At 39.6% G+C, this 26,008-nt stretch overlaps 1 protein-coding gene across 3 annotated transcripts in view; it reads right to left on the bottom strand.

The window, feature by feature from the left end:
* The window catches only part of LOC149310610 (centromere protein F-like), a 46,035-nt gene extending 24,317 nt beyond the window's left edge, over positions 1 to 21,718 (bottom strand). For 2 of the 3 annotated variants that reach the window (XM_089529299.1, XM_089529302.1), the window contains exons 1-10: positions 21,673 to 21,718; positions 19,300 to 19,480; positions 18,436 to 18,632; positions 17,046 to 17,155; positions 16,570 to 16,661; positions 15,968 to 16,262; positions 15,036 to 15,238; positions 10,694 to 10,819; positions 9,148 to 9,246; positions 4,913 to 5,035 (exon numbers count right to left, since the gene is read on the bottom strand). In XM_089529299.1, coding sequence (XP_089385425.1) covers positions 4,913 to 5,035; positions 9,148 to 9,246; positions 10,694 to 10,819; positions 15,036 to 15,238; positions 15,968 to 16,262; positions 16,570 to 16,661; positions 17,046 to 17,155; positions 18,436 to 18,632; positions 19,300 to 19,461 — 1,407 coding nt within the window. In that variant the 5' untranslated portion in view covers positions 19,462 to 19,480; positions 21,673 to 21,718. Of the gene's footprint in view, positions 1 to 4,912; positions 5,036 to 7,536; positions 7,670 to 9,147; positions 9,247 to 10,693; positions 10,820 to 15,035; positions 15,239 to 15,967; positions 16,263 to 16,569; positions 16,662 to 17,045; positions 17,156 to 18,435; positions 18,633 to 19,299; positions 19,481 to 21,672 lie in introns of those variants that run through there. The other variant, XM_089529303.1, reaches the window with a different exon arrangement.
* Between the last annotated feature and the right edge of the window lie 4,290 nt (positions 21,719 to 26,008).

Here is a 26,008-nt window from a genome sequence, read left to right as displayed (position 1 = left end):
TCTAGGATTTGTAGTTTTGTGAGATATTTGGCCTTCACTTTCAGAGCTCTGGTGCCATAACAATATTCACAATGTGAATACAATACTCTGTATTCACAGGACACTTTGTGGATGGATAATGTAAGTTGTTCTAGGATGCAGAAAACTCATGTGTGACTAAAACTTGTTTAGTGTACTTGATAATTTCTGCCAAAAAAAATCTTAGAAACCAAATTTATTCATTCTAAAAATACTACAACTGTTACTTAAAAATGAAAACAAAACAAACTTTGTTGTGATCCCCACAGTACTAGGAAATGGGCATAAAATCTTTAAGGAAAATATATATTTTCACTTACTTGCAAGAAAGCCTACTATTATTATTTTTTTAACTGCCTTCACGTTGACTTCAGTTTATGATAATCCTATGAATGAGAGACCTTCAAGTCACCCTACCCTCTGCAGTGCTTGCTCAGGTCTTGCAATCTCAAGTAACTTCTTTGACTGTTGGCAGGAGCCCTGGTGGTGCAGTGGTTAAATGCCTGTACTGCAGCCACTCACTCACAAACCATAAGGTTGCAAGTTCAATACCAGCGAAAGGACTCAAGCTCAACTCAGGCTTGCATCCTTCCGAGGTCGCTAAAATGAGTACCCAGATTGTTGGGGGAAATTAGCTTACAGTATAAGCAGTATAGAAATGTACTTGCTATTGCTATTGCATGTCTAAACCAGGTCCTTTCACCTCTGCCTCAGTTGAAATCAGTATCCATCATTGGTTCTGTTTGGGTGGGATCAATTGAACATGCATGTGCTGCCTTCCCATCTTTGAGAAGAGGCGACTGTGGCTAATGTGTAATTCTCTGCAGATTTCAACTGCAAAATGGTACAGAACTTTTTTTGTGGCAGGGAATCCCCACCTTGAATGGGATTAAAAAAGCATCCTAATGGCAAAATGAAATAAATATATTAGGACAATTTTTGCTACAGCTGATTTTTATCATAAAAATGTGCTCAGGGGTACTGAAATGCCTGATCTGGTAAGATAAGAATTAAACAGAAATGACAGAAAATTACTGTAACCACTTTAAATAGAGCAGCTTTACATAAAACCCCCGTCACCCAATCTATCACATGTACCAAGGAAGACAATATGTTATGGACCACGAAACCGATGTTGACCATTAAAGGACACCCTTTGTACAGTCCCACCACCATTAGAGACAGAATGATATGAATGAGGGACATTATTGTGGTTACTCCCAAGCTCTGGAATTCCCTGACAAGGGAGAACAGTTTCATTCTTTTATTGTCCTTCTGTAGTCAGGGAAATGAATTGTTTTTCATGCAGGCCTTAGGCATGTAAAATAGCCTGTGACCAAAGGGGTTCCACCTAATTAAGTGACAGCTTTCACTGGTGTGTTTTTAGCTACTGGTGTGTTAAATTACTAGTATTTACACGGTATTTTAATTAGTGGTTTGTTTTTAGAGTTATTAGCTACTTGTTCCTGTGTGCCTTCAAGTTGTTTCCAACTTATGGCAAACCTAAGGTGAGCTGCACTGACTGCCTTTTTGGAAGAAATTGTTACATGGTATCCAGAGTCAGTCCAATGGTCAAACCACTACACCACATTGGCTTTTCAGTGGAAATTGTTGTGTGCCTTTAAGCCATTTCTGACTTATAGCAATCCTATCATGAGGTTTTCTTGGCAAGATCTGGAGAGTAGCCCTTGCCTTTCTCTGAGGCTGAGAGAGTATGACTTGCTCAAGGTCCAGTAGATTTCCATGGGCAAGTGGGGATTTAAACCCTGCCCCCCAAAGTTCTAGTCCAGCACTCAAACCACTACAATCACAACCAAATAAGAAAAATGGGGGAGGGGGTTGTCTTTGTAGGTAAGACATACCAAGAACAGAGAGAGCTTCAAGAAATTACTTTTTGGGCATGCTGATTGGATGATTCTGGCATATGAAGTCCTAAAAAGTAACTTTTTCAAACCTCTGACCAGGAGGATGCTAATTATTACACTAGCAATTGACAGTTGACAGGAAGTGGTCTCTGAACAGCTGCCAAGCAGCATATGCTAACCAAGGAAACATCTAGCCAGTTATAGATTATGCCATGACAAGCCTTTTGTAGGGCAAATATTCTAGAAAACCAGAATCCATGAATGACTGCTTTCGAGCTTAATAGGAAAGAGAAACTGAGACAGCTGCCAAGACACTCCAAGTAAAAAACAATAACTGAGACAGGGTTAGAATTTAGGAAGGTTTGGGGGCCATGTCTTTCACACAAATAGAGGATAAATCTTGGGGATAAACAAGCCAAAGATTGGACATTTCCTTTCACAGCACATACAGAAGCATGAGTGTCTGGCATTGAATTTTATTTTATTTTTTAAAAAACAGCAGGGACTATGAAAGAGTTCAGGACCCTCTCCACTGAACATCAAAGCTTTCTGCTAAAATCAGCTCCCCACACCACAATTATGTGAAGGAAAAGAAAAACAAAAGAGTTGTTCCTAAAGAAAATGGCATGCAGAGGCCCACACCGCCCACTCCTGAACCGCTAAGATAACAGATGGCATTGGCAGGGCTTTGTTGGTCTCGAGCCCTCAATTATCCATCTAGTTACTCCTAGCAGATGGGCACCAGTACAGCAAAGCCAAATTTAAGAGAAGGGACAACCAGGATGGGAAGCATAAGCTGGAAATTTGTTGGCAAAGCTGGTTTGTATTTCCAGCTATTTAAGCAAATCAGCCCAAAAGCAAGATTAAACTTGTTGTTGCTTCTGTTCATTGTCATCCTTTCCTCCCCCACCCTAATGCCATCTTTTAAGCCTCCATTAGAGAGAAAGGGAGGGAAGAGATATGCTATTGTGCCAATATTCCTTGAAAGTGCCCAGATTTAAAAGCTCAAGGTTCTCTGGCAATTTTTGATGTGCACCCATATAATGAGCATCCTGCAGTTTAAAGACTTCTTAACACAGTTTTCAGCCCAAGCATATGGGCCATTAGCCAATGATTTTAGAAGCACTACTATGATACAATCAAGACCAAGTGGTTTCAAGAGGATGGAGTGCGCAGTAGGTTTTACAACCTCTATGATTATCATTGGAGGCTTCCAGCACAGAATTTGGACCAAAAAGCTCCTGGAACTCTCCTACACAGAAGCCAAAGGGCAACCTTCATCGCTTGGCTTCTTTGCTGAAATCAACAAGGTGTTCTCTTCTTCCTGGCTGCTTCCCCAGACTACTTGACTACTCACTCAGAGTTGGAAAAGTGACTACAAGTCCCAGAATGCTCCAGCCAAAGTTTGGAAGCAGATATTGTGTAGATGTTCTCTCCATAAGATAGGACTGATGATGATATTAACAGTCTTAAACATGGCTACTCGAAACTAAGCCCCGTTGATTTTAGCATTGCTGCCAGAAATGTATAAATGTTGGCATTCTGGAACATCTGGGATGGGGGGGGGGACTTTCCTAAGCTCTGATTTCATCCATTAATTGCATAAGCAAGCAAATAACTGTAATTACAAGTAACTGTAAAGCAGACTTCTGCAACCTGGCACACTCTTTGGGAACCTGGACTACAACTCCCAATAGCCTCATCCAGCAACAGCCATGTTGGCTAGAAAACTGTAGTCCAACACATTTGTAGAGGACTAGTTTAGGAAAAAACACTTAAGACTACGCCATCTGCTGCAGTAGGCTATTCAAGATCTACTGAACAATGATAACATCTCTTCCCTCTCTAACAGTGCATTTGCCTAAGTGGCCAAGAACTGGTCAAACACTAGGAATACTTCAAGGCCTAAAACAGGTTGGATGTGTTCCCCCTAATATATCTGAGCATTTTATTGCCAAACCTGTTAGTTGCTATTCTTGAAAGCCTCAGGTACTAGTGTATCTACTCTAAACACCCCACAACACCTCACAAACCGCCCCCCAAAACAAGGAAAAACCTAGAAGTCAAAACAAAGCCTGTGATTTCTGAATGATGTCAGGGTACAACAGCCTCCTACAGGACAAAAAAAATTGATCTTTTGTTTATCCTTTTTCTTCCAAAATAGGATTTCTCTCTATTCCAACAATTGGAAAAATAGAACCAGCTGCTATTAATTCACAGAACTGCTGCTCCTGATTGGCTTCCAGACCTGACTCCTACTTGTTGATCAAAAAAGGCAAAGGAAAGGAGCTCAACTGTTTTCACATGTGAGAAACTGTACTGATATATTTTAACCATTTTCCAGCATTTATATATATTTAACACACTCCTACCATATGTTGTGGAAGTCTGTTTGCAGCATTTATATATTTTAACACACTTCTACCATATGAAGCAGAAGAGTATGTATACATTTTACAGCTGAGATGGGCAAGTCTGGTGAGTCTGGGGGCTTAATTATTCCCCTCCCCAACCTGCTGTACCCTCCAACCCAAAAGTGGCCAGAAGTTCACTTCTGGTTTCTTAAGAATCATGTTTGCAGTAGAAACAAAAAATTGTGGGAAAAAGGAGAGTGTTCATCTTTTCTTCCAAGAAAAGTGTGTTTCCTGGATACTTAAAACAGTGTAATTTTTATAGTTTCTTGTAGGTTTTTCGGGCTATGTGGCCATGTTCTAGAAGAGTTTCTTCCTGACATTTCTCCAGGAATGTTAGACTTTGGGAAGCTGCAAGATCTAATAGCCATGTCCTGCCTCACTGTGCCCCACCCGTTTCAACAGATGGAAATGAGCTCTTGGCTAGAAGCCATTTTGATTGCTTTTGATCAGCCACAAGGGTGTTGGCATTTGAAGACTTGGTGGGCCATAAAGCATCTTTGTTCCTAAATACCTATTCTTCTCCAGAGCTCAGAGGGCTGGGGAACACATCAGGTATATCAGATTAGGAACTGTTATACAGCTAAGTATATAATTTACTCATATAATTTTACTTACCTCACACATATTCTTCAATTCATTTCCCTCCAGTTTTATTGTCTGCATAGTCTGGTTTGCTTGACTCAATTTCTCTGTCAAGTCATTAGCCTTTTTTTCAAATTCCTGCTTTGCTGAGCGGGTCTAATAGGGAAAAGGTGGTAAATTTCAATATATGGGACCATGTAACATAGCAAAATAGAAAAACATTGTTGATGTAGATGGAAAATCATAGAACAGGCCAATTTTATTTTTACCATTATATGGCCAAAATGACAAGTCTCTAGAAACATACATCTACCATAATTAAGGTTAAATACTAGTGCTAAAAATAGCCATAGATTAAACACACTGATAAGAAAACTTGCAGATCAAAGTGTGGCCGACTTGAGTATAAGCTTTTAGCACTCTATATTGATCACAAGCCTGAAAAAGCAGTTGCAGTACAATAGAAAATAAAAAGCAAGCCCTTTGCAGATTTATCTTTTAACCAGTGTTGGCACCCGTTTCAGTGAAGCAGTCAATCTACTCCAAGTTTTTGTCTCAAATGAGATTAGCTATCCAAGGTGCTGAACCTATTTGAGGTTTTTGAATGGGTGACTTGAACTACTCTGACCAATCTTACCCCCTAATTTCCTACAATTCTGTATATCTCTTTACATATCACATTCCAACACTTGACACTTATCCAACAAAACACGTCATAGGACTTTTCCTAAAGCTATCGAGTGGCAATAAATGCAGCAAAGAAATCTTTCTTTTCTGCATCTATTGCATCTGTGAAGTCTTGTCCAGCAGAGCTGTTCAAGGTGGTTAAGAAGCTAACTCAGACTCCTTCCACCTTGAACTCGATATTACAACCTACTGAGGCCTGCTGTGACACCTTCAATGATTACTTTGCAGATAAAATCTCTCAGATAAGGGCGAACTTGGACTCCAGCTTTAATACAGAAACAAGAGAGATGTCCAGCAACTCTGTTAATGAGGTTAATTTGGATCAGTTTCACTCTTTGACTACTGATGATGTAGACAAGCTGCTTGGAAAGGTTAAAAGACCACTTGCCCTCTCGATCCCTGCCCCTTATGGCTGGCCATCCAGGGAGGGGAGGCAACTATGAGTTTACTAAGATCAATAATTAATGCCTCCCCTCAGGGAAGGCTGCTTTCCAGCCAGTTTAAAACTGGCTGTGATCAAACCCATTCTTAAAAAGCCTTCCCTTGATCCCCTGGAGATATCTAACTACCGTCTGGTCACTCTTCTACCATTTTTGGGCAAGGTGATTGAGAGGGCATTTGCTAACCAACTCCAAGCAGTCTTGGATGACACTGATTATCTTGATCCATTTCAAACTGGCTTCAGGTCAGGATATGGAGTGGAGACTGCCATAATAAATAAATAATAAAAAAATATTTATTTATATCCCGCCTCTTCCGTTTTGGGCATTGAGGTGGGTAACAGCAAAGTTTATACAATATAGAACAATAAAAAAACAAGCCCCACAAGACCCCGACCCAACCCTCCCTCCCAAGTATAAAATTAAACAATAAAACATGGTTAAAAATACATAATACATCAAAATTAAAAAAAACACAAATAAGGAAAATAATAAAAGGAGGGGGATTCAATTGGTTCTGGACATTATCAATCGGGGAAGGCCTGCCAGAAGAGAAAGATTTTTGTCACCTTTTTGAAAGCCTTGAGTGAAGATAATTGGCGAATTGCCATGGTTGCCTTGGTTGATGATCTCCATCTGTGCATTGACAGGGGAAGTGTGGCCCTGTTGGTGCTCTTGGACGTCTCAGCGGCCTTCGATACCATAGACCATGGTATCCTTCTGGAGCACCTGAGGGAATTGGGAATCGGAGGCACTGCTCTGCAGGTTCCAGATGGTGTCGCTTGACGACAGTTGTTCAGCCAAGAGGAAGCTCTAATCAGGCTGCCCTCAAGGCGCAATACTGTCGCCAATGCTATTCAACATTTACATGAAACCGCTGGGTGAGATTATCTGGAGACATGGGGCAGGGTGTTATCAGTACGCTGATGACACCCAAATTCATTTCTCCATGTCTCAGACTGCTTCAGTGACCAAGGAAGTCATCTCCCCTCTGAATGACTGCCTGAAGTCAGTAATGGATTGGATGAGGGAAAATAGACTTAAATTGAATCCAAATAAAACGGAGGTACTCCATATAGGCAATCCCAATCCGAGTATGGTGATAAACTCTCCAGTTCTGGATGGGATGACACTTCCCCTAAAGGACTGTGTCCGTAGTTTGGGGGTGCTCCAGGACTCGTTGCTTCAGCTGTCATCCCAGATGGATGCGACAGCCAGGAGCGCCCATTATCAGTTTCGGCTGATTCGCCAGCTACAACCCTTCCTGGAACAGGAAAATCTAGAAATGGTTGTACATTCACTGGTAACTTCTCGTCTCGATTTCTCCAATACATGGGGCAACCCTCATGCCACGTTCGGAAGCTGCAATTGGTCCAAAATATGGCAGCCAGATTGGTGACAGGGAGTTCCAAATTTGATTCTATTACACCTATCTTAAAATCCCTACACTGTCTGCCCGTTAGCTTTTGGGCACAGTATAAGGTGTTCGTTATTACCTATAAAGTCCTGCATGGCTTGAGGCCAGCTTACCTGAGGGAACATCTCCTCACATACAATCCTTCCAGCACTCTCAGGTCCTCTGGGAAGAACCAATTGCAGTTAGCGAGAACTAGACCGAAGATGACTTCCCAGAAGACGTTCTCTGTTGCCGCTCCAAACATCTGTAATGACCTGCTGGATGAGATCCGCCATCTAACATCTTTGGAGGCATTTAAGGCAATAAAAACTGATCTCTTCCGGCAGGCCTTCCCAAACTGATCTCCTCAGAATTTTCACTCTCCATTTCTTTAGCTATACCCACTGGACTTTGATCTCGTTTTATTTTATTAAGCATTTTATTGGGAATTGTTTTTAATGGTATTTTAGGGTGGGAAGATGATTATGGAACTAGGATCTAATATGTCCTGTTATGCTTTTATCTATTGATAGTCATGTTTGATTTTATTGTTTTGGTTTGTTGTTACCCGCCTCGATCCAATACACAGAGAGGCAGGATACAAATTTTATTATTATTACAACCTATGCATCTGTTGGCCTGACTTAATTTTTGTTTTGTTTCATTGGGTACAATGCATGGGCATGTGCGTTTTAGACCTTGCTTATAATGCTGGGAGATGTGACAACTAATGCATTGATGTCAGGTGGGGTGGGGAAAATCAGCAGGATCTTGATTCTCCTTCAGGTTATACACAAAAAGAGCCAAACAAGGATATAAGGCTGACATAACCTAGATGCAACTAGTAAACTTTGGCATGTCCCCAGATGGATGCTAGGTAGCACTACAGAACATTAGCAGAACATAATATTCAATGTCATCCATAGGCAGTTGGTAGCAACTTATGTCATTACATGAAAAAATTTTATCCTGTGAAAATTGCTAGTTGGATTGCTAGTTTCAACTTGCTAGTTGCAACTTGCAGGAGTTACAAGACACGCTGAATCCCTCTGCAACCCCTTGAGGCCTGCATTACCTTGTATGAATTATGATGCAGGAGGGTGAAGGAGTGCTATCCTGCACCACAAAGCCCTGTCCTGCCAATGACCAGGGCAAAGTCTTTCTTTACTTTCTTCTGAAAAAGCAAGAGGAAAAATGTCTTGTTTTGGTTTTCTGAAAACCAGCCTTGGTTTTCTGAAAACCAGCCTATGGTTGGTGACATGTTGCTTTGGTTTTTTTGTATTGGATGTAGCAAAAAAAAGACAGAGGGGTAAACAAAACAAAATGCCATCCTACCTACTAGATGCCTTGAACTTATGAATTCAGGAGACCACTGAGAATTTCCACCTAAGCTATGTCTCAGTTAATTAAAAAAAAATATTTTGTTGTTTTAGGTCAGATATTCTTATGGCTGATATTTACAAATCACTAGCCTGGTTTCAACTTTTTGAAGTAAGAAACTCTTTAGATGCTATACTATGTTGGAATACCTGTGCATAAGGACAGTTACAACATTATAGGCAGTTCATGGTGTCACCCTTGATACTGAAATTAACCTTGAAGTCTCTACAAATTTAACTAGTCTCTGCAGCTTCCTGAACAATGCAGCACAATGGAAAGCATTCAGTAGCAGCACAGTGTTTCATGCTTTACACATTGGTCTGCTTACTAGTTTTGTTTGAATGTTTCATATATGAGATACCTACTTTTTCCAGTTCAGCTTTAAGAAGATTATAGGTATCTTTGGCTTGAAGCAGTTCCCCTTGTAGACTGGACCTGATCTGTCCAAGATGAAGAGAGTGTTCCTGGAATGGTGATGATGGAGAAAAATGAAACAATAATAAACAAGAAATGTATTAAAATTCTCCTATCTTCTTAGGTTGATTACAGGGTTATCATTTTGTTTTGTAAAAAAAGAAACTTCTTAGTTGCTATGCTATGTATCAAGGAAACAATATAATGTGGCCGTTGAGAAAGAAGAAAATGATGTTATACAGAGAACTGTAAAACTAGTTCTGTCAGATCAGTGGAGCTCTAGCAACTGACATCTTCTTGATTAGCTGCCCTTCCATGCCAAACGACCAATTGCTTTGGAAAGAGTGGTTTCAAAAGCAGTTTGTGACATGTCAGCTGTTCAAATAAACAAACAAAAGAAGCAAAAATTCTTCAGCATTAATACACTATGTATGAGCTTAAGGAGGTCTTTGGATCCTAGTCTATATAGGCATAGGAACTGAAAATTAGGGATAAAACCAAGCAGACCTGCTCATAAACATCTTATGACTAAAAATGTAAAGGAGAAGAGGGAAAACAGTGTTTGTGAGGCAAGAATATTAAAGCTATATTCCTGCACACAATTTCTTGCACTCCTTTTTTCTGTAATACCATGGAACTCCTGGTGAAATATGTAAGATTTATTTTATATGTCTCATATTTTAACAGATTAAAGTATGTAAATATAAGTCTATTGGTCTGAATTCTATTGTTAATCGTGACTAAAACAGAACTGCTGAATCAATGAGATGTCCCTTTCTGTCAACTCACTATTCAGCTACTGACTCAATGGATCTACTCTAGTAGGGACTTACTAACAGAATAGCACTCTATGACTGCATCAACTCAGACAGGGATAGGCATATATAGGATGGCACTGAAATAATGCCAACCTGTGACTAAAAACGGATAATAATAATAATAATAATGTTTTATTTATAGACCGCTATTCCGCAATGATCATAGCGGTGTACAGTAAAAATCATAATGCAATACAAAATACAAGGTGACAAAGGAGGGAGAAGTCTCGTCCTTCAGGCAGTCCCTGATGTTGCTGGGTCTGCCTGATCGCTCCCTCTGAGGCCAAGATGACAGTTGAGGAGGGAGGGGCCTCTTCCTTCAGACAGTCCCTGATGTTGCTGGGTCTGCCTGATGACTCCCTCTGAGGCCAAGATGACAGTTGAAGAGGGAGAGGCCTCTTCCTTCAGGCAGTCCCTGATGTTGCTGGGTCTGCCTGATCGCTCCGAGGCCGAGATGACAGTTTAGGAGGGAGGGGCCTCTTCCTTCAGGCAGTCCCTGATGTTGCTGGGTCTGCCTGATGAGGCCAAGGATGAATGCTCAACAGAGATACAATGCTAGCAACCCACTCAAAATGTATAGCAAATCAGGAGAATTACAGTCCCACAGAATTCTCTTCTTAGCCTTTGTGAATTCCCTGTCTTCTCTGGTTAGTGTTAGCTAGAATAGCAGTGCCTTTACCTTCTGGCATTCTTTTTCCTTCTCTTTTATTTTCTCTTGTAAAGCATGTTGGGCTATTTGGAAATTTTGTCGCTGATAACTGAGCTCCTCTGAAAGCCTTTTCACCTTTTCCTCTTTTGCAGCACACTAAAACAAGAGTAATGCAATATTGCTAAGTTTGGAAACATGTGCCACATAATTTGTACACAGGCTTAAAATAAATTTATTTATTATTTTATGTTTTCATTTCTATCCCAACTTTCCATCAAACTGATAATAATAATAATCCAATAGTAATCAGGGTAGCTAAAAACATCATTAAACACAAATTAATGGCAAATTAAAAACAGATAAATCAAAGGCCGCATTAAAACCATCATATTTATCAAGTATTTAAAATCACCACAATAAATCAATAAGTTTGAAAAGTTGCGTCTTTACAATTTCCCAAAATGTAGTGAGAGGGGGAATGCTGAAATTACCTCTGGGGGGGAATTTATTTATAATTTATTTACTTTATTATAGCCTACCTTTCTCCTAATATGGGACCCAAAGCATACTGCAATACAAGTTTAAACAAAATAGCTAAAACACTATGTGGTACAAAAGTTTTAAAAACATTAATCTATCAGTCCAACTTAAAATTTTAAACACTTAAACACTCATCAATCACATATTATATAATAACCTTATACCCACTGCACATTCTTCTACTTCAACCAGTTATAGGATGAAGATCTTTTTAAATAAGATCTTTGCCATCAGCAAAAGAGCATAGAGGGAGCCAATTGAGCTTTCCTAGGGAGAGCTCCCTAGCTTAAGGAACAGCTATCAAAAGGGCTCTCTTCTGTGTTCTCACCAGATGAGCCTATGAATGCATTCCACAGCTTGAAAACAACACAGAGAGAAAGCCTTCTGTGGTCAAGTGGACCTTTGCAGGGAAAGGTTCATTGCGAACAGGGTCAAAGGTGAATTAATACTTATGGATGGAGATAGAGGGCAAGAACAAAAAAATAAATGCACTATGATCCAAAATGAGAACTTCAGTGAATAAATTCTGGATAATGAAATATCCTGGGGAAAATTCAAGATTTGTATTATTCAAAAACCATCTGGGTCAACAAAGCAGCCTACTTCAGCATAGTATCCTTCATCCTTGTGAATGGGAGATGATGGGAGTTGCATTCCAACATATGTGGAAGGTGCTGAGTTGGGGAAGGCTGCATCAAGCCTGTTAGATACAATACCCATTCCTTTCCAAGGAGCTGCTTACTTTAGATATTGAATCAAGAGGGAAAACATACCTGTTTTTTCTCTGGAGGGAACAGAAAAAGTTGCCAGGAACTATTGCAATACTACAAGGGAATCTGGGATACTTCCCTAGAACTACAGATGGTTTTGTTTTTTATTTCTGAAACTATTTACTATACTTTCATCCAGCAGGAAAGAAGCTGCTGTTGGGCAGACATAGACAAAACTGGCGGCATCAAGGTGGTTGAGATAATCAGCTTGATAGTCTCCATATATGTAAAAAAATGATAAAGAATGGGAAAAAGAAGTTCTTCACTATACTCACTGGGTATAAACAGAAAAATAAACAAATATACAGAAACATGGTTTAAGATAAAGACATGGGGGAATACACTTTAATAATAATAATAATATGATTTATTTATACGCCGCCCAATCACTGGGAATCTGGGCGGCTTACAACAGAGGGATAATACAAGGCAATAACAATAAGCATGAATTAAAAAACAAACGTAACATAGCAATGCATTAAACAATAACAATAAAATAAGATAGCAATTAACAATAGCAATAAATAACAAAAATACATAGTAATTTTAGCAACAATACAATTAAAAAAGCAAAATACATAACAATTAACAGAGCAAAAAAAGTAAAAAGAAATTATATAATAGCAAATGAGTCTGAATCAGCCTAAAAATAGCTTAGTATTTAAACAAGCTGCTCACAATGGATACAGAGCCTTCTACGAGGGGCCTCACCACCATGTTGCAGTGTGCTTCTATCATGGAATTACTGAGTTGGAAGAGACCACAAGGGCCATCCAGTCCAACTCCCTGTCATGTAGGAAGACACAATCAAAGTACTCCCAACAGATTCACATCCAGCCTTTCTTTAAAAACCTCCAAAGAAGTAAATTTCACCACTCTTTGAGGCCACATGTTCCACTGTTGAACAGCTTTTACCATCAGGAAGGTCTTCTTAATATTGAGGTAGAATCTCTTTTCGTGTAGCTTAAATCCATTGCTACATATCCTTGTCTCTGGAGCAGCAGAAAACAAGCTTGCTCCATCTTCAATGACAACTCTTCAACTATTTAAACAGAACTATCATATTACCTCTTAACCTTCTCCCCTCCAGACTAAACATACCCAACTCCCTAAATCTCTCCTCACAGAGCATTGTTTCCAGACCTTTCACCATTTTGGTCAGCCTCCTTTGGACATATTCAAGCTTTTCAACATCCATTTTGAATTGTGGTGCCCAGAACTGGACACAGTATTAAAATCTGACTGAAGCAGAATATACTGGCACTATTATTTTCCCTAGCTCTTCTATTGATGCATCCTAGAATTTCGTTGGTTTTCTTAGCTGCCCCATCACATTGCTGACTCATGTTCCGTCTGTGATCCACTAAGACTTCTAGATCCCTTTGTAATTTACTGCTGTCAAACCAGGTGTCACCCAGTCTATATCTGTGCATTTCATTTTTATCACACAACTGTAGTACCCTACATTTCTCCCTATTGAAACTCATTTTGTTAGTTTTGGCCCAGTTTTTTAATCTGTTAAGGTGATTTTGAATTTTGATCCTAACCTCTGGAGTTTTAGCTACTCATCCTAATTTAGTGTCATCTGCAAATTTGATAAGCAAGCCCTCCATTCCATCATCCAAGGCCCCATACAGATAGGCCAAAATAAAGCTGCTTCGGGTCACCTTGGAGGTATGCTGTTTAAGGACTGGAGTGCAGCTTTGGTGCAGCTTCCGGACTCTTAGGACGCATGTATCATTTAAACAGCATATTTCCAAAGTGACCCAAAGCAGCTTTATTTTGGCAGTCTGTATGGGGCCCAAGTAATTGATAAAGATGTTGAATAGCACTGGACCTAGGACAGAACCCTGTGGCACCCCACTGGTCACTTCTCTCCAGGATGAAAAGGAGATTTGGGTTAGACTGGTTAACCAATTACAAATCCACCTAATGATCACCTCGTCTAGCTCACAAACCTTGCAAGGTCTTCAAGGTTATCATGGGGGACCTTGTCAAAGGGCTTACTGAAATCACAACGCACTACAGCCACAGCATTACCTTCCTATACAAAGCTTGTGACTCTCTCTCAAAAAAAGAGATTATCATAGTCTGATATGACTTGTTTTTGAGATACGCATGATGACTTTTAGTGATCACGGCATTCCTTTCTAAGTGCTTACAGACTGTTTAATTATCTGCTCTAAAATATTTTCTGGTATTGACGTCAGGCTGACTAGGCGGTAATAATCTGGGTCCTCTTTTTTTCCTTCCTTTTTTGAAGATAGGGGCATCTTCTCTGGTCTGCTGGGACCTCTCCTGTTCCCCAGGAATTCTCAAAAATTATTGCCAGTGGTTGAGATGATTTCTGCCAGTTCTTTTGGATGTTGGTCATCTGGCCCAGGAGATTTGAATTCATTTAGAGTAGCCATGTATTCTAGTACTACTTTACTTATTCTGTAAATATTTCCCCTACAGCATCATCTGCTCTATTTTCCCCAGGTTAAGGGAAAATTTTCTTTTCAAAAACTGATACAAAGGTGTTGAATAATTCTGTCTTTTTTGTTACCTGTTAGCATTTCATCATCTTCTCCATGCAGTGGTCCTACCATTTCCTTGCTTTTTCTTTTGGTATGAACGTCACTAACCTCACCCCACCCCCCAAAAAAACCCCACCCTTTTTATTGTTTTTAATCTCTTTAGTAAGCCTGAGTTCATTTAGCTTTTCTGACTTTCTCCCTGCATGAGCTAGCTACACCATGGAGCAATGGTCTTACTCAGCAATATAAGGCAGCTCTTTATGTTCCCATCTCCAGAACTAAAGACAAACCAGATGTGCACCATACTTTTCACTAGAAAGGTTTTGTGAATCTGTGGATAAAATCCTATGTTTATTTTATGATAGCCTCTCCTTTGATGATACTTTGCTGATGTGAAAATATTATTTGAAATCCCTTCTGTAAACCCAACAGACACATGCAAACCACTGCCGTGTAATGTTCCAATGAGTGTTGGGCATGCCTGCATGAAACAGATGATAAAATTCTGACAACATGCATGTGAGATTTGAGAAGACACTTTACCTGATCAGTAGCTTGATCAAGTTGTGCTGTAATTCTGCTCATTTCATTTTTGGTCTTGTTCAGAACTTTATCTTTTTCAGCTAATTCCAATTTTAGATTTTCAAGTTGTAGCTGAGTTTCCTGAAGTTTAGTAAGGTTGAATTTCATATCTTGTGTTTGAATTTGCAGTTTATGCTCCAGTTCCTGAATGCTGGATCTTAACTCTGTGCATAAAAAAACAAAAAATATAGCACTACTTCATATGTTTAGGCAGAAAACAATGTAATAAACAAAGCTTGAGCTGGAAAAGAACAAGATTTCACTCTAGATGATACTACTAAATCTGTACACGCCTGCTTACAATAGGCAAGGTAAATAGCAAATCCCTTAGTTTGCATGAACACAAAAACAGAAAGAAAAGGAAAAGCAGATGGCATGCCTCACGAGGTACCCCCAGCATGTTTTTTTAAAAGCATAGTTGTCTAAATTTGGGCTCCAAAATAGAAATCATAAGAAGGGGGGGGGGGGGGGGGGAGAGGCTTTTGAAAGGGAAAAAAAAATCATTCCTGGTTGCATTTTGAAAGAAGTCTCCAAGTGGTTTCTAGAATATTCAAAACCTTTTTGTTTCCTTATGTAAGGCTTATTTGATTGGTAACTTTTTATTTTACATATACATGGTGGTAGTTTTGACTTAAAGATATGCTAAAATATGTTGAAGTGCTCCTTTTTTAGTAGGAACTTATCCTTACTGTTTCCATATTTCTGTCTGTGGTACCAAATTTCTATAATGCTCATCTATTTTGTTAACTGAAGTATATATTTATGCCCTGAAGCAACTTTTGCCACTGTAATGTTAGTAGTATAAGGGCGCAAGTACTATACGTTTACTATGAAATTTCTACACTGCAAAATTCATAAACAAGGTTGATTTGGTTACAATATTTGCAAGCTACCTTGGTTCTGGGCTTTCAGCTTGTTGAGGAGTGGAGAATCCTTTGAACTGCTGAAGACGCTGGAGCTGGTGAACTCTTTCTTTGCTGATTTCAGATATCTGTGACTTGGAGTTGCCCCAGGTTCCTGAGGAAGATGTGATGTCACTGACCCATTTCTTATAGGAGTTTCTTGACTACTGGATGAAAAGTGGCTTGGTGTTTTCTCTTGTTGCCATGAGAACACTGATGAGGAAGCTTGCTGCCGAGCAATTGCTCTGCGACTTATCATACTTTCAGGACACATGGCATTTGTTTTCTTTTAGAACAAAGAGAGAAAATATTTAATTGAACTGATCACAATATGGAAATGCTTCAGAGAATAAGAATTTGCTAGACTGAGATCAAATAAGCGACAAAGTACACTACCTATTCATCCATCATCATCAATTCAAATATATGTGAATGTATATAAGTATTTCAATTTGTTATATCAGCAGAGAACTATTTCCTATGTTTTGCCATAGGACAAACTGTATTGTTATCTTTTGACAAGCTGCACTTTTCTGTCCCTGAATCAATATTTTGCATTTAAGTATTCTAAATACAAGTAATTAAATCATTACCTGAGACTTCAGGCTCTTCAGTTCTGCTTCCAGCCTTTTCCTTTCTTCAACTTCTTTACTGTATTTTGCTTGCAGTTCTTCAAATTTTGAATCTGCCAATGCAGAATAGAAACCTTTCAGCAACCTTATTATTTTACTTATACAGTAATCTCATTATTATTTTTTAAAGATCTTATACACATAGAAACATACATAACCCTATGTGGGAAACAATTAATATATTTAAATTATGTTTTTACAATGTAAAATATAAGGAAACTGTATTATTCAGAAATAGGAAACTTCCATTACAGAACACAATGTCTAGGAGACATGCTGTCAGGATAAATACAAGACATAATAAACAAACAAGACAGATTAAACTGTGGCTTTGAGGACAGAACTGTGGAATGCTTTTAATTTTTGATAACAGTGGAGAATTTTTTTTAAGATTAAGAATTACATCCAAACAGTTTTTTAAAAAGAACAAAATGTACCATAGTAAGTTGGTGTCAAAGGAGCAATGAAGTTCTTCTGTGGTGTGCTATCGAAAGATGCATCTCCAGCAATACTGATCTTCTGACTTTTTTCCAATTCAGATTTGTATCTGTTTTTTGTTTTTAAAAAGGTAAGGAAATTTAGCTAAGCAACAACAAAAATAGGATATATCCTTATTGGATTAGCTGAAATCAATGTGACAACTTAATGAATAAATGAGGTCTCGTTGAATTAAATGGGAACTGAGGCTGCCTCTGCACAAATAATGCCATTTGACATTGTTTTAACTGCCATGACTTGATGCTGTGGAATCCTGGGATTTGTAGTTTGCTGTGGCAACAGTGCTCTGACAGAAAAGGCTAAATATTTCACAAAAGTAAAAATCCCAGAATCCCACTGGACTGAGCCATGGCAGTTAAAGTGTTACTAAATGGCATTATTTCTGCAGTGCCAATGCAGCCTAAGCTCAACCATTTTACAGAGCAATCCTATTCGTGTTCATTCCTAAATCCTGCTGTTCCATAGGAAGTAAGTCAAATGCAGTTCATTTTCTAACAGATGAGTGTCCTAATCTGTATCTCTTATTCCTTTGTACCTGAAAACCCCAATCCATGTTGGAATATTTAGTTTGTATATGTAAGGCACAGCAATGTTTCACAAACTTCCATTCTGTTCTACAGCCCCAATGAGAAGTTGTTCATATCAGTGAACATTTGGGGAAGAATTTCCATAGAATATAAACAAAGCAGAACTCTTAGTCAGATACTCTTTATAAACTTCAGTCTTAAGATGTATTGTACCTACTGTAACTGCAACGGTTACAATGAAGCCTAATCTCCTTTTAATTCTATCCAAATTGAGGGTCATCATTAAATTTATGGCAGTGAATGCCACCATAGGAAGCAGTATTTCTTTTCATTAGGTTCCCTCTCCACATCATACAATAATTCTGTACATTCACCATTGCTAGCCTTTTCTCCTAAAGTTCCTCAGACACTGTAGCTTCTCCTCACAATGGTATTGCTTTTAAATGGACACAATGCCAGTCAAAAGAGCCAGTGTGATGAGTGTGCAACTATGATTCTGGAGCTCAGGGTTCGAATCCCTGCTTGCCATGGAATGATGGGTACATCACAGTCTCTCAGCCTCAGAAGGCAAAGGTAAACTCCCTCTGATAAAATCTTGACAAGAAGACTATGTGATAGGCACACATTAGGGTTGACATAAGTCAGAAATGACTCAAAGGCACAGAACAACAATTTCCAGACAAACTGGCTTCTAAGAGATACGCTGCATCAAGAGTGATCCTTCTAAGCATGTTGATGACAACAAGCATAACCTCGCAACCTTCTGATGTTTTTGGTTCCTCCTCAAAGAAGAAATCCTCACCTTTTAAATTCTTGCTCTAGCTTTTCGATGTTTTTCTTGCTTGAAATGAGTTGCCCCTCTTGAAAGTTAACCTGTGATTCTTTCACCTGAAGTTCATGACAAAGTTTCTGTCTTGCGTTTTCTAAGTTATCACACAGTTCCATTAAATTCTGGTTTTCTCTCTTCAGAGTTGCTCCTTCATTTTTTTCTTGCTCAACCTTAGCAGAAGATATTATAACTGATAATCACGTTCAGTTTGACTTCTAAGTTTTTAGTTCATGAAAAAAAATCTTACTTGGTTCTAAATAATAGAAGCTTTTTTTCTCTACAACTTTTAGAGTATAGCATATAGATTATCTGTGCCTTGCCAAAACAAAACGAAACAAAAAAAAATACCCCCAAACAGGTACTGTTTTATGGCTCACATTCCTTCCAGTGGAACAGATGCCCACAACACAGGAGAGGTTTCTTCAAACTGTACAAGTCAGATGTGTATAGCTGCACTATGTTCTGCCATTCCGTGCATAATGATACCAAAGTTAACGATTACAGATCTTGTCAGATATTTTATTCTTGTCAGATATTGGGGTTATATATAAACAAATTTTGGAATAACCCTAAGAACATCATGCTGCACAACATTCATTATGCTTCTGGCTACATGGAGCTTCCATTCTCTGATTATACAAATTACAGTCATCTTAAATGGGTCTTCAGAGCAGAAGGTTGCCAGAAGCTGCAATCCAGGTGTTTCTACTACCTGCATCACCATTTTTTATAATGAAAGCAATTACAAATTATGAGAGCATACTATTATTGATTAAAAACAAAACAATTTCAGAATTCCTCCTAATAAGTGTAATATTTTATACATCCTTAGGCTACCTTCTGTTTTTGTTTTTGTAATGCTGCTTCTAGAGATTCCAGCTGAAACTGCTTCTGCTGTCGCTCTTTTTTAAGCTTCTCCAGATGACTTTCAAGTTCTTGAATCTTGTGAAGGACTCTTGTGGAAAGGCCTTCTTTCCACTCTTCTACAGCCCAGCTCATTTTATCTACTTTTCACTTCCTTTATACATAAGAGACAGACACCACAAAGTGAAGAAAAGAATGGTAAATAAAGTCATTGCCCTTTAAGAATCTAAAATTATTCTGATTTCTCATTCAACGAGGAATGGTTTTCTTTCAGGCTGGAATCTTATGGACACATGCTTCAAGGTAAGTCCCACTGATTTTAAGAGAAGATATTAAGGCTCCAGCCTGATTATGATTGTAGAACTATTTGAGGATTGAATATTTTAAGGAACTAATAGGAATGTGCAATTCAGTATTAGTGCTTTAAAGATAGCTTTTCTGGATTGTACTGTATTATTTTAATGATATAATCCCGCTTCGATCCTTGGGAGAGGTGGGAAATATAAATAAAAATTATTATTATTATATTTCCAAGCCAAATATTTACAGACCGCGCAGCCAATCCTATTCCCCAACTACATACTTAGTGGCTCAGGGTGAGAAGGCAAAATGATGCTTTCACTGAAGAATTTTGATGAACTTTGGTTGCAACTTTCTTTTCTTTTTTCTTTCTTTTCCCCCTTTCTTTCGCTTTCTTTTATATACTACCTTTCTCCTAACATATTATATATACCCTAACAGTATGAGTGAAAACAAACTGCAATTAAAGTAATGGATAATAAAAAGATTCTTTTCTTAAACAAACAAACAAAAAACCGCAGGTGATTCGTCAATGTCAAAAACATTAATTTTAAAAACTGTTCAGATGTAGTAATGATACAAATGCGATTCATCCCCATTTCTTCTACAACAGTTAACGCTCGAGGGCTAGGCAAACAGAAGGGTCTTCCCCTGCCAAGAGTAGTGGGGTCATCCAATCTGGGGGCCGCTCTCTTCCTGTGCCCCCCCTAAAGATACCTCCGATGGTGAGAAAATGCCCTTCCTCGAGGAGCTTTTAAATTTGGGCAAGCGTTGTTTATTGTTGGTACTTGGTGCAGCGCTGTCCTCAAAACGCATTTTATTCTGCTTTGTACTACACTTTGCACAGGAAAACACTTAACTAAAATGAACAACATCAAGACAACCATGCCATTTTTAGTGCCAGAAAAGAGCCTGGCACCCTGACCAACGCACCAACCATTTCTGTATCTTTATCAAGGTTTCATCTTTTAAATAATCTGTATTTAAAAGATAAATGATCTCATTTATTTATGTTTCTGTAGTAACAGAAACCAGATTCTACAGGGACTAGGCCATGAATGCTGTCTCCACCTGTACTTATGAATCAACCCGTAATGTATATACAGTCATCCCTCTGTATTTGCGGCTTTGATTATTTACAGATTTGATTAATATGTTCTCTCCAGGAATATCTAGGTCCTCCAGTGCAACTCTATGCTCAACTTTAACGTAAAGTTGCACTGAAAGACCTGGAGATTCCTAGAGAGAATACTCCACTAGGCCTTTGCAGCTCCTCCAGGGCAACTCTATGGACAATGTCTGGCAGATGCTGACCAGAGAGTTGCACTGGAGGAGCTAGAGATGCCTAGAGAGGTGTCCTCTCAGGAAAAACACGGTGTCACGTTATATATGATGACAGCAGCCCCTTTAATTTATGCAAGACACTGGAAAGGAAAAACGCTGATCTGCTTGCAAAATGGAGAGCAAAATTAAATGATTTAATGGTAATAATGGGCAACCTAAGAATGGCGGTAAACGGTAAACCAGAACAACGATTTCAAAGGAAATGGGGGGAATCAACAAGGCATGGGTCTGAGATAATCCACCCGATAGAAGTATAATATAATGCGGATGACAGCAGAAGACACTGGGGCAACTGCTAAGTTAAAGAGGGAAGCGCAAAGGCAGGCTTGCCGCCGGAGGACACAAAAGGAAACGGAGGTAAGGGCCACAGAGGAGCTACATATTATAGGCCTAAGCAATGAGGGAAGAGCCATGGTCGAAGATCAGGATGAGACTGCAGCCCAGAAACAGAGACTAGGGATGGGAAAGGCAGCTATGGAAGAACCAGGCAAGACCCGAAGATGGCAGCCGCGTTTAAAACACACGTAGTTAATACTCACAGGCTGCATCCGCACTGGAGAGATAGCCCGGTTTGATACCGCTTTAATGTCTCAAGCCGGGTTATCTCTTCAGTGCGGATGCAGCCACAGTCACGGCATAGAAACTATACAGCCCCTGGGACCATTTCCTTGTGAAGACCCTCCAGAGCCCAACCCAGCCTACCTTCTCCTTCGGGCCCCTCTCGCCTTCTTCTTCTGACTGCTTCCAGCGCCGCCGGAGATTCAAATCTGCCAGCGTCGAGTTCGTTTGGACGATCCGAGACGCCGATTGGTCGGCCACCGAGTCAATCTTCTCCCAGCGTTCTTCAGATGAGCCAATAGGAACGCGAGGTGCCTCGCTCCTGAGCGGGAAAGTGAGTTCTTTTCGAACCTCATTGGCTGAGGCGACAGGGGAGGGCGGAGCTTAGTTTGTTTTGTCTGAAGGGAAGGAAAAATGAAACAAAGGCCTGTGTGGCTGGAGTTCGTTAGGAAGCGGGAATTGAAGGGGAGGGCGCGCATGCGCAGTTTGGTGCGTTGCCCATTTAGTTGGGTTTTCCTCAGAGTGCGTCTTTGTTGTTGCTCCCTGCTTTAAGGCGAGTCTGTCATGGGCTTTTTTCCATGGCAAATTTCTTCACACGGGTTTTGCCATTGCCATCCTCTGAGGCTGAGAGAGTGTGACTTGCCCAAGGTCACCCTGGCCTCCAGAGAGAGAGAGAGCCACAGTCCAAACACTCAAACCTCTACATTGTAGAAACAGCACGGCTTGATAACCCCTTTAACCGCCATGGCTTCCCTCCAGTCCTACACAATCCTGGGATTTGTAGTTTTGCGAGGCACTGGCACTCTTGGGCAGAAAAAGCTAAAGACCTTATAAAACTATAAATCACAGTGCATCTACAGCACTGAAAGCGGTGTCTAATTGCTTCATTTCTAGTTGCAGCCTCAGTTGGGGGTTCCTTTTTTTTAAATTAATATTATAACCTACATACAATAATATTTTAAAAATACCTTTCACATAATATTTCACATACAATACGTAATTAATCGCATTAATTATCTATTATTGTTACTATTATTTACTACCTTATCTAAATCTTATCCATATCAAACCATTTAATATTAACTAAACCAGTGATTCGGAATAAAAAACACCAAACAATTATTATTAATATCTTCATTCTACTATTAATAATAATAATACTATTAATTTATCAGCAAAAAAAAAAGAGTCCTGTGGCAGTTCAAAATGTTTTTTGTCTATTTAATTATTGAATTTATGTTATTTATTTCATTTATTTATTTATGGTATTTATACCCCACCCTTCAGCCCTAAAGGCCATCAGAGCGGCTTACAATTATTATTATTAATTACCTTGAGACAGCTTACAATAATTTTTTTAAAGGGGGGGCATCTAAAACATTAATTTTCTAAAAGTGAAAAAGAAATTAAACCGCAATGTTATTTTAAAAAAATGTTTAAAAACAGCTGAAACATTTAAGACATATTTAAAACACACAGTTTCAATAAAAGATTACAGAGGGACAGAGAGAGGGAGTATATAGTTGATTGCAAAAAGACAGAAAGGTTTCAGGTGACAGTTGTTTGAGCGTTGGACTAGATAGGACTTTATCACACAGAGGTTAAATCCCGTGCAGAAACTGGATTTTAAAAATCCGCTTTTGGGGTTGTTTTTCAGACGAGGTTTGAGAAATAATGCGACATTAATCTGAACGCAATGTCGACAAAAGACACTCCTTTTTACTTTCGGGAAGTTTCCAAAAGTAAAAAAGGAATGGCTTTTGTCGACTTTGCGTTCGGCTTAATGTCATGTTATTTCTCATTGCTGCAAAAGTTTTCTTAAAAACGATCCGCTTTTGCAGGTTATTTCTAGTTTCTATTCGGGTTAACGGCCAAACGTCGTGTGAAAAACAACCCGCTTTTGTGGGGTTCCCCCCCCCCCCTTTAAATCAAGTTTCTGCATGGGATCCGTCCTGTGTGATAAACTCCAATGGACTCTGGAGACCAGGATTCAAATCCCTGCTTGGCCATGGAAACCCACTAGGTGACCTTAGGCATGTTACAGTCTCTCAGCCTCAAAGGATGGCAATAGCAAACCCCCTCTGAAGAAACTCACTTTAGGTCAGAAACAACTTGAGGACACATAACAACAAATACAAATACAGACACACATCACACCACTTCACACACTACAGCTCCATAATAGTGAATCACCTTTATTAATAGCATAAGCTTTAGATACTTGAAATTGCAGCACATACCTGAAATACTAAACTATAGCTGTGTTAGGCTGTAGAATCAGTATGTAAAGAGATCTTGTAGCACCTTTGAGACTCACTGAAAGAAAGAAGTGGGCAGCATGAGTTTCATAGACTTAAGTCTACTTACTCAGGTGCATTTATGCATCTGAAGAATGCATCCAAATCCATCTGAGGATGTAGACCTAAGTCTACGAAAGCTCATGCTGCCAACTTCTTTCTTTCAGTTAGTCTCAAAGGTGATTCAAAATCTTTCTACATACTGAAATTCTAAATAACTCTTCATTGATGAGAGCTATAAACTGGCTTTTAAGACTTGTGGACTTCATCTCCCAGAAGTCTCAGCCATGGTGTGGGATTCTGGGAGCTAAAGTCCGGGTTTTGGTTTTGTCTTTCAGTGTCACAGTCTTTTGCTGTTTCCTCTTTAAGAAAGGCACTGTAAGAAGGAATGAACAATGTTATAGAGGCTAGAGTAAAAGTCAAGCTGCAGCACCTATGACTGTTAGCCATGTTGACTAGAGCTACTGAGTCTTGCTCCCTAAAGCTCCCTAATGTCTGCCCAGTTCTAAATAATGGAAGGGCTGAAGGAAGGTTATTTGTAAGTGAAAGAGGGAAGAAATCAGAGCCTGGAAAAGTTGTCTTTGGTTGAAAACACACTGCAAAAATAGTCCAGTTTGAGACTGCTTTAACTGCCATGGCTCAATGCTACGGAATTCTGCAAATTGTAGTTTTGTGAGACATTTAGCCTTCTCTGTCAATAAACTACAATTCCCAGGATTCCCTAGCATCTCAGCCCCAACAGCCACCCTGGAGGCCACATCCCAGCAGGAAGAAGGAAGTGGTAGGGAGGCAGAGTGAAAGGTGGGTGCTCTGCAGAAACCACCCTTGACTTATCATGACAAGTTCCCTAATTTTGGCCCCTAAATCTGCCCTTGATTTATACATGAGGTCGACTTACAGTTGAGTATAGTTGCCCCTCCAAGTCTGTGGACTTGAAATCCACGGACTTGAAAATCCACAGAGGGGCGACCACCATTAAGCTTAATGGGGCGCGCGCCCACAGAACACGCCCAGCATGCATGCACCCCATTCAAACCTATAGAGCTTGAATATGTGCAAGATTTGGAACCCACGGGGGTGAGATCCGCAATGGATCCCCCATGATTTCTAAGGGGCAACTGTATATGCAAGATATTTTCCAGTTCCTGCACTGAACAGGAAAAAAACAATTTTCACCACTGGTTTGAAGACAAGGCACTTGTAATATAACCAAAATATGGGGCTCAGCACACCGCCGCTAAGAGGTGGCACCACTCCACCCCTAGAAGCCCTGGGTTCGGGACACGGCAACCACACGCCACGCCACCAACCCAGCAGTTCCGCAGCACAAAAAGAAGCTGCAAAAAGCAGCTTCTTTTTGTGCCACAGAAATGGTGCACTAGCCATTGCCACGGTTTTTCCATGGCTCTTCGGCACAGTGTGCCTTGTATGCCTTGAGTCTACACGCGAGTGCCAAAGACATGATGTCACACTGCCCAACGTGTGGTTGGTTGGGCAGCATGACACCGGCGTGGGAGCAGTCGGCAGGTGGTTGCCACACTCCCACTCTGCCCTCATGCCAGAGTATTTTGCAGATCTATTGAGGGCCAGCGTTTTCAAAATTTTGCATTGACCAACAAAACCCCCAAAGTTTTTCCAGCCCTGTATTTAACACTATTCCAAATACTAGTTTTAACTCAAGGGAGTTGTAGTGCAACCAGAGAAATCTTTCTAAACAAACAAAAACTTTGTTCAAACTGCTATTTATGGAGTATACTGATTAACCATTGCCTCTCACTGACCACATTTTGTTTTCTTACAATCAGGTTGCAGACTCAATCCTCACCACCCAGACCCCTGCAATAGTAACCACCATAATCCTAACAATGCTACAAATCATTACAAAATGTTCTAGGGAAGGTGAAATACTGTATATACTCATGAATAAGTCTAGAAGTTTAAGTCAAAAAATTGACCCAAAAATCTTGACTTGACTTATCCATGAGTCAATGTAAGCATTCTACTTGAACTCCTATTAAAAAAAAACAGGAACTACCCACTGGTGAAAGGCAAGTGTTATCTGTCCTGGAAGCACTGATCTTCCTCTGTTCTCTTATCCATCCAGCCTTTAGTCTGAGCACAAACAGTTATGTCTGCTGGAATGTTATAAGTTCTTTGGCATAGTTTCCCTTTGCATCCTCTTT

The sequence above is a fragment of the Sceloporus occidentalis genome, unplaced genomic scaffold (genome assembly GCF_023333645.1).
Source record: "Sceloporus occidentalis isolate IW3139 unplaced genomic scaffold, rSceOcc1.0.p SCAF_6, whole genome shotgun sequence".
Lineage (NCBI taxonomy): Eukaryota > Metazoa > Chordata > Lepidosauria > Squamata > Phrynosomatidae > Sceloporus > Sceloporus occidentalis.
This window is presented reverse-complemented; position numbering and strand designations above follow the sequence as displayed.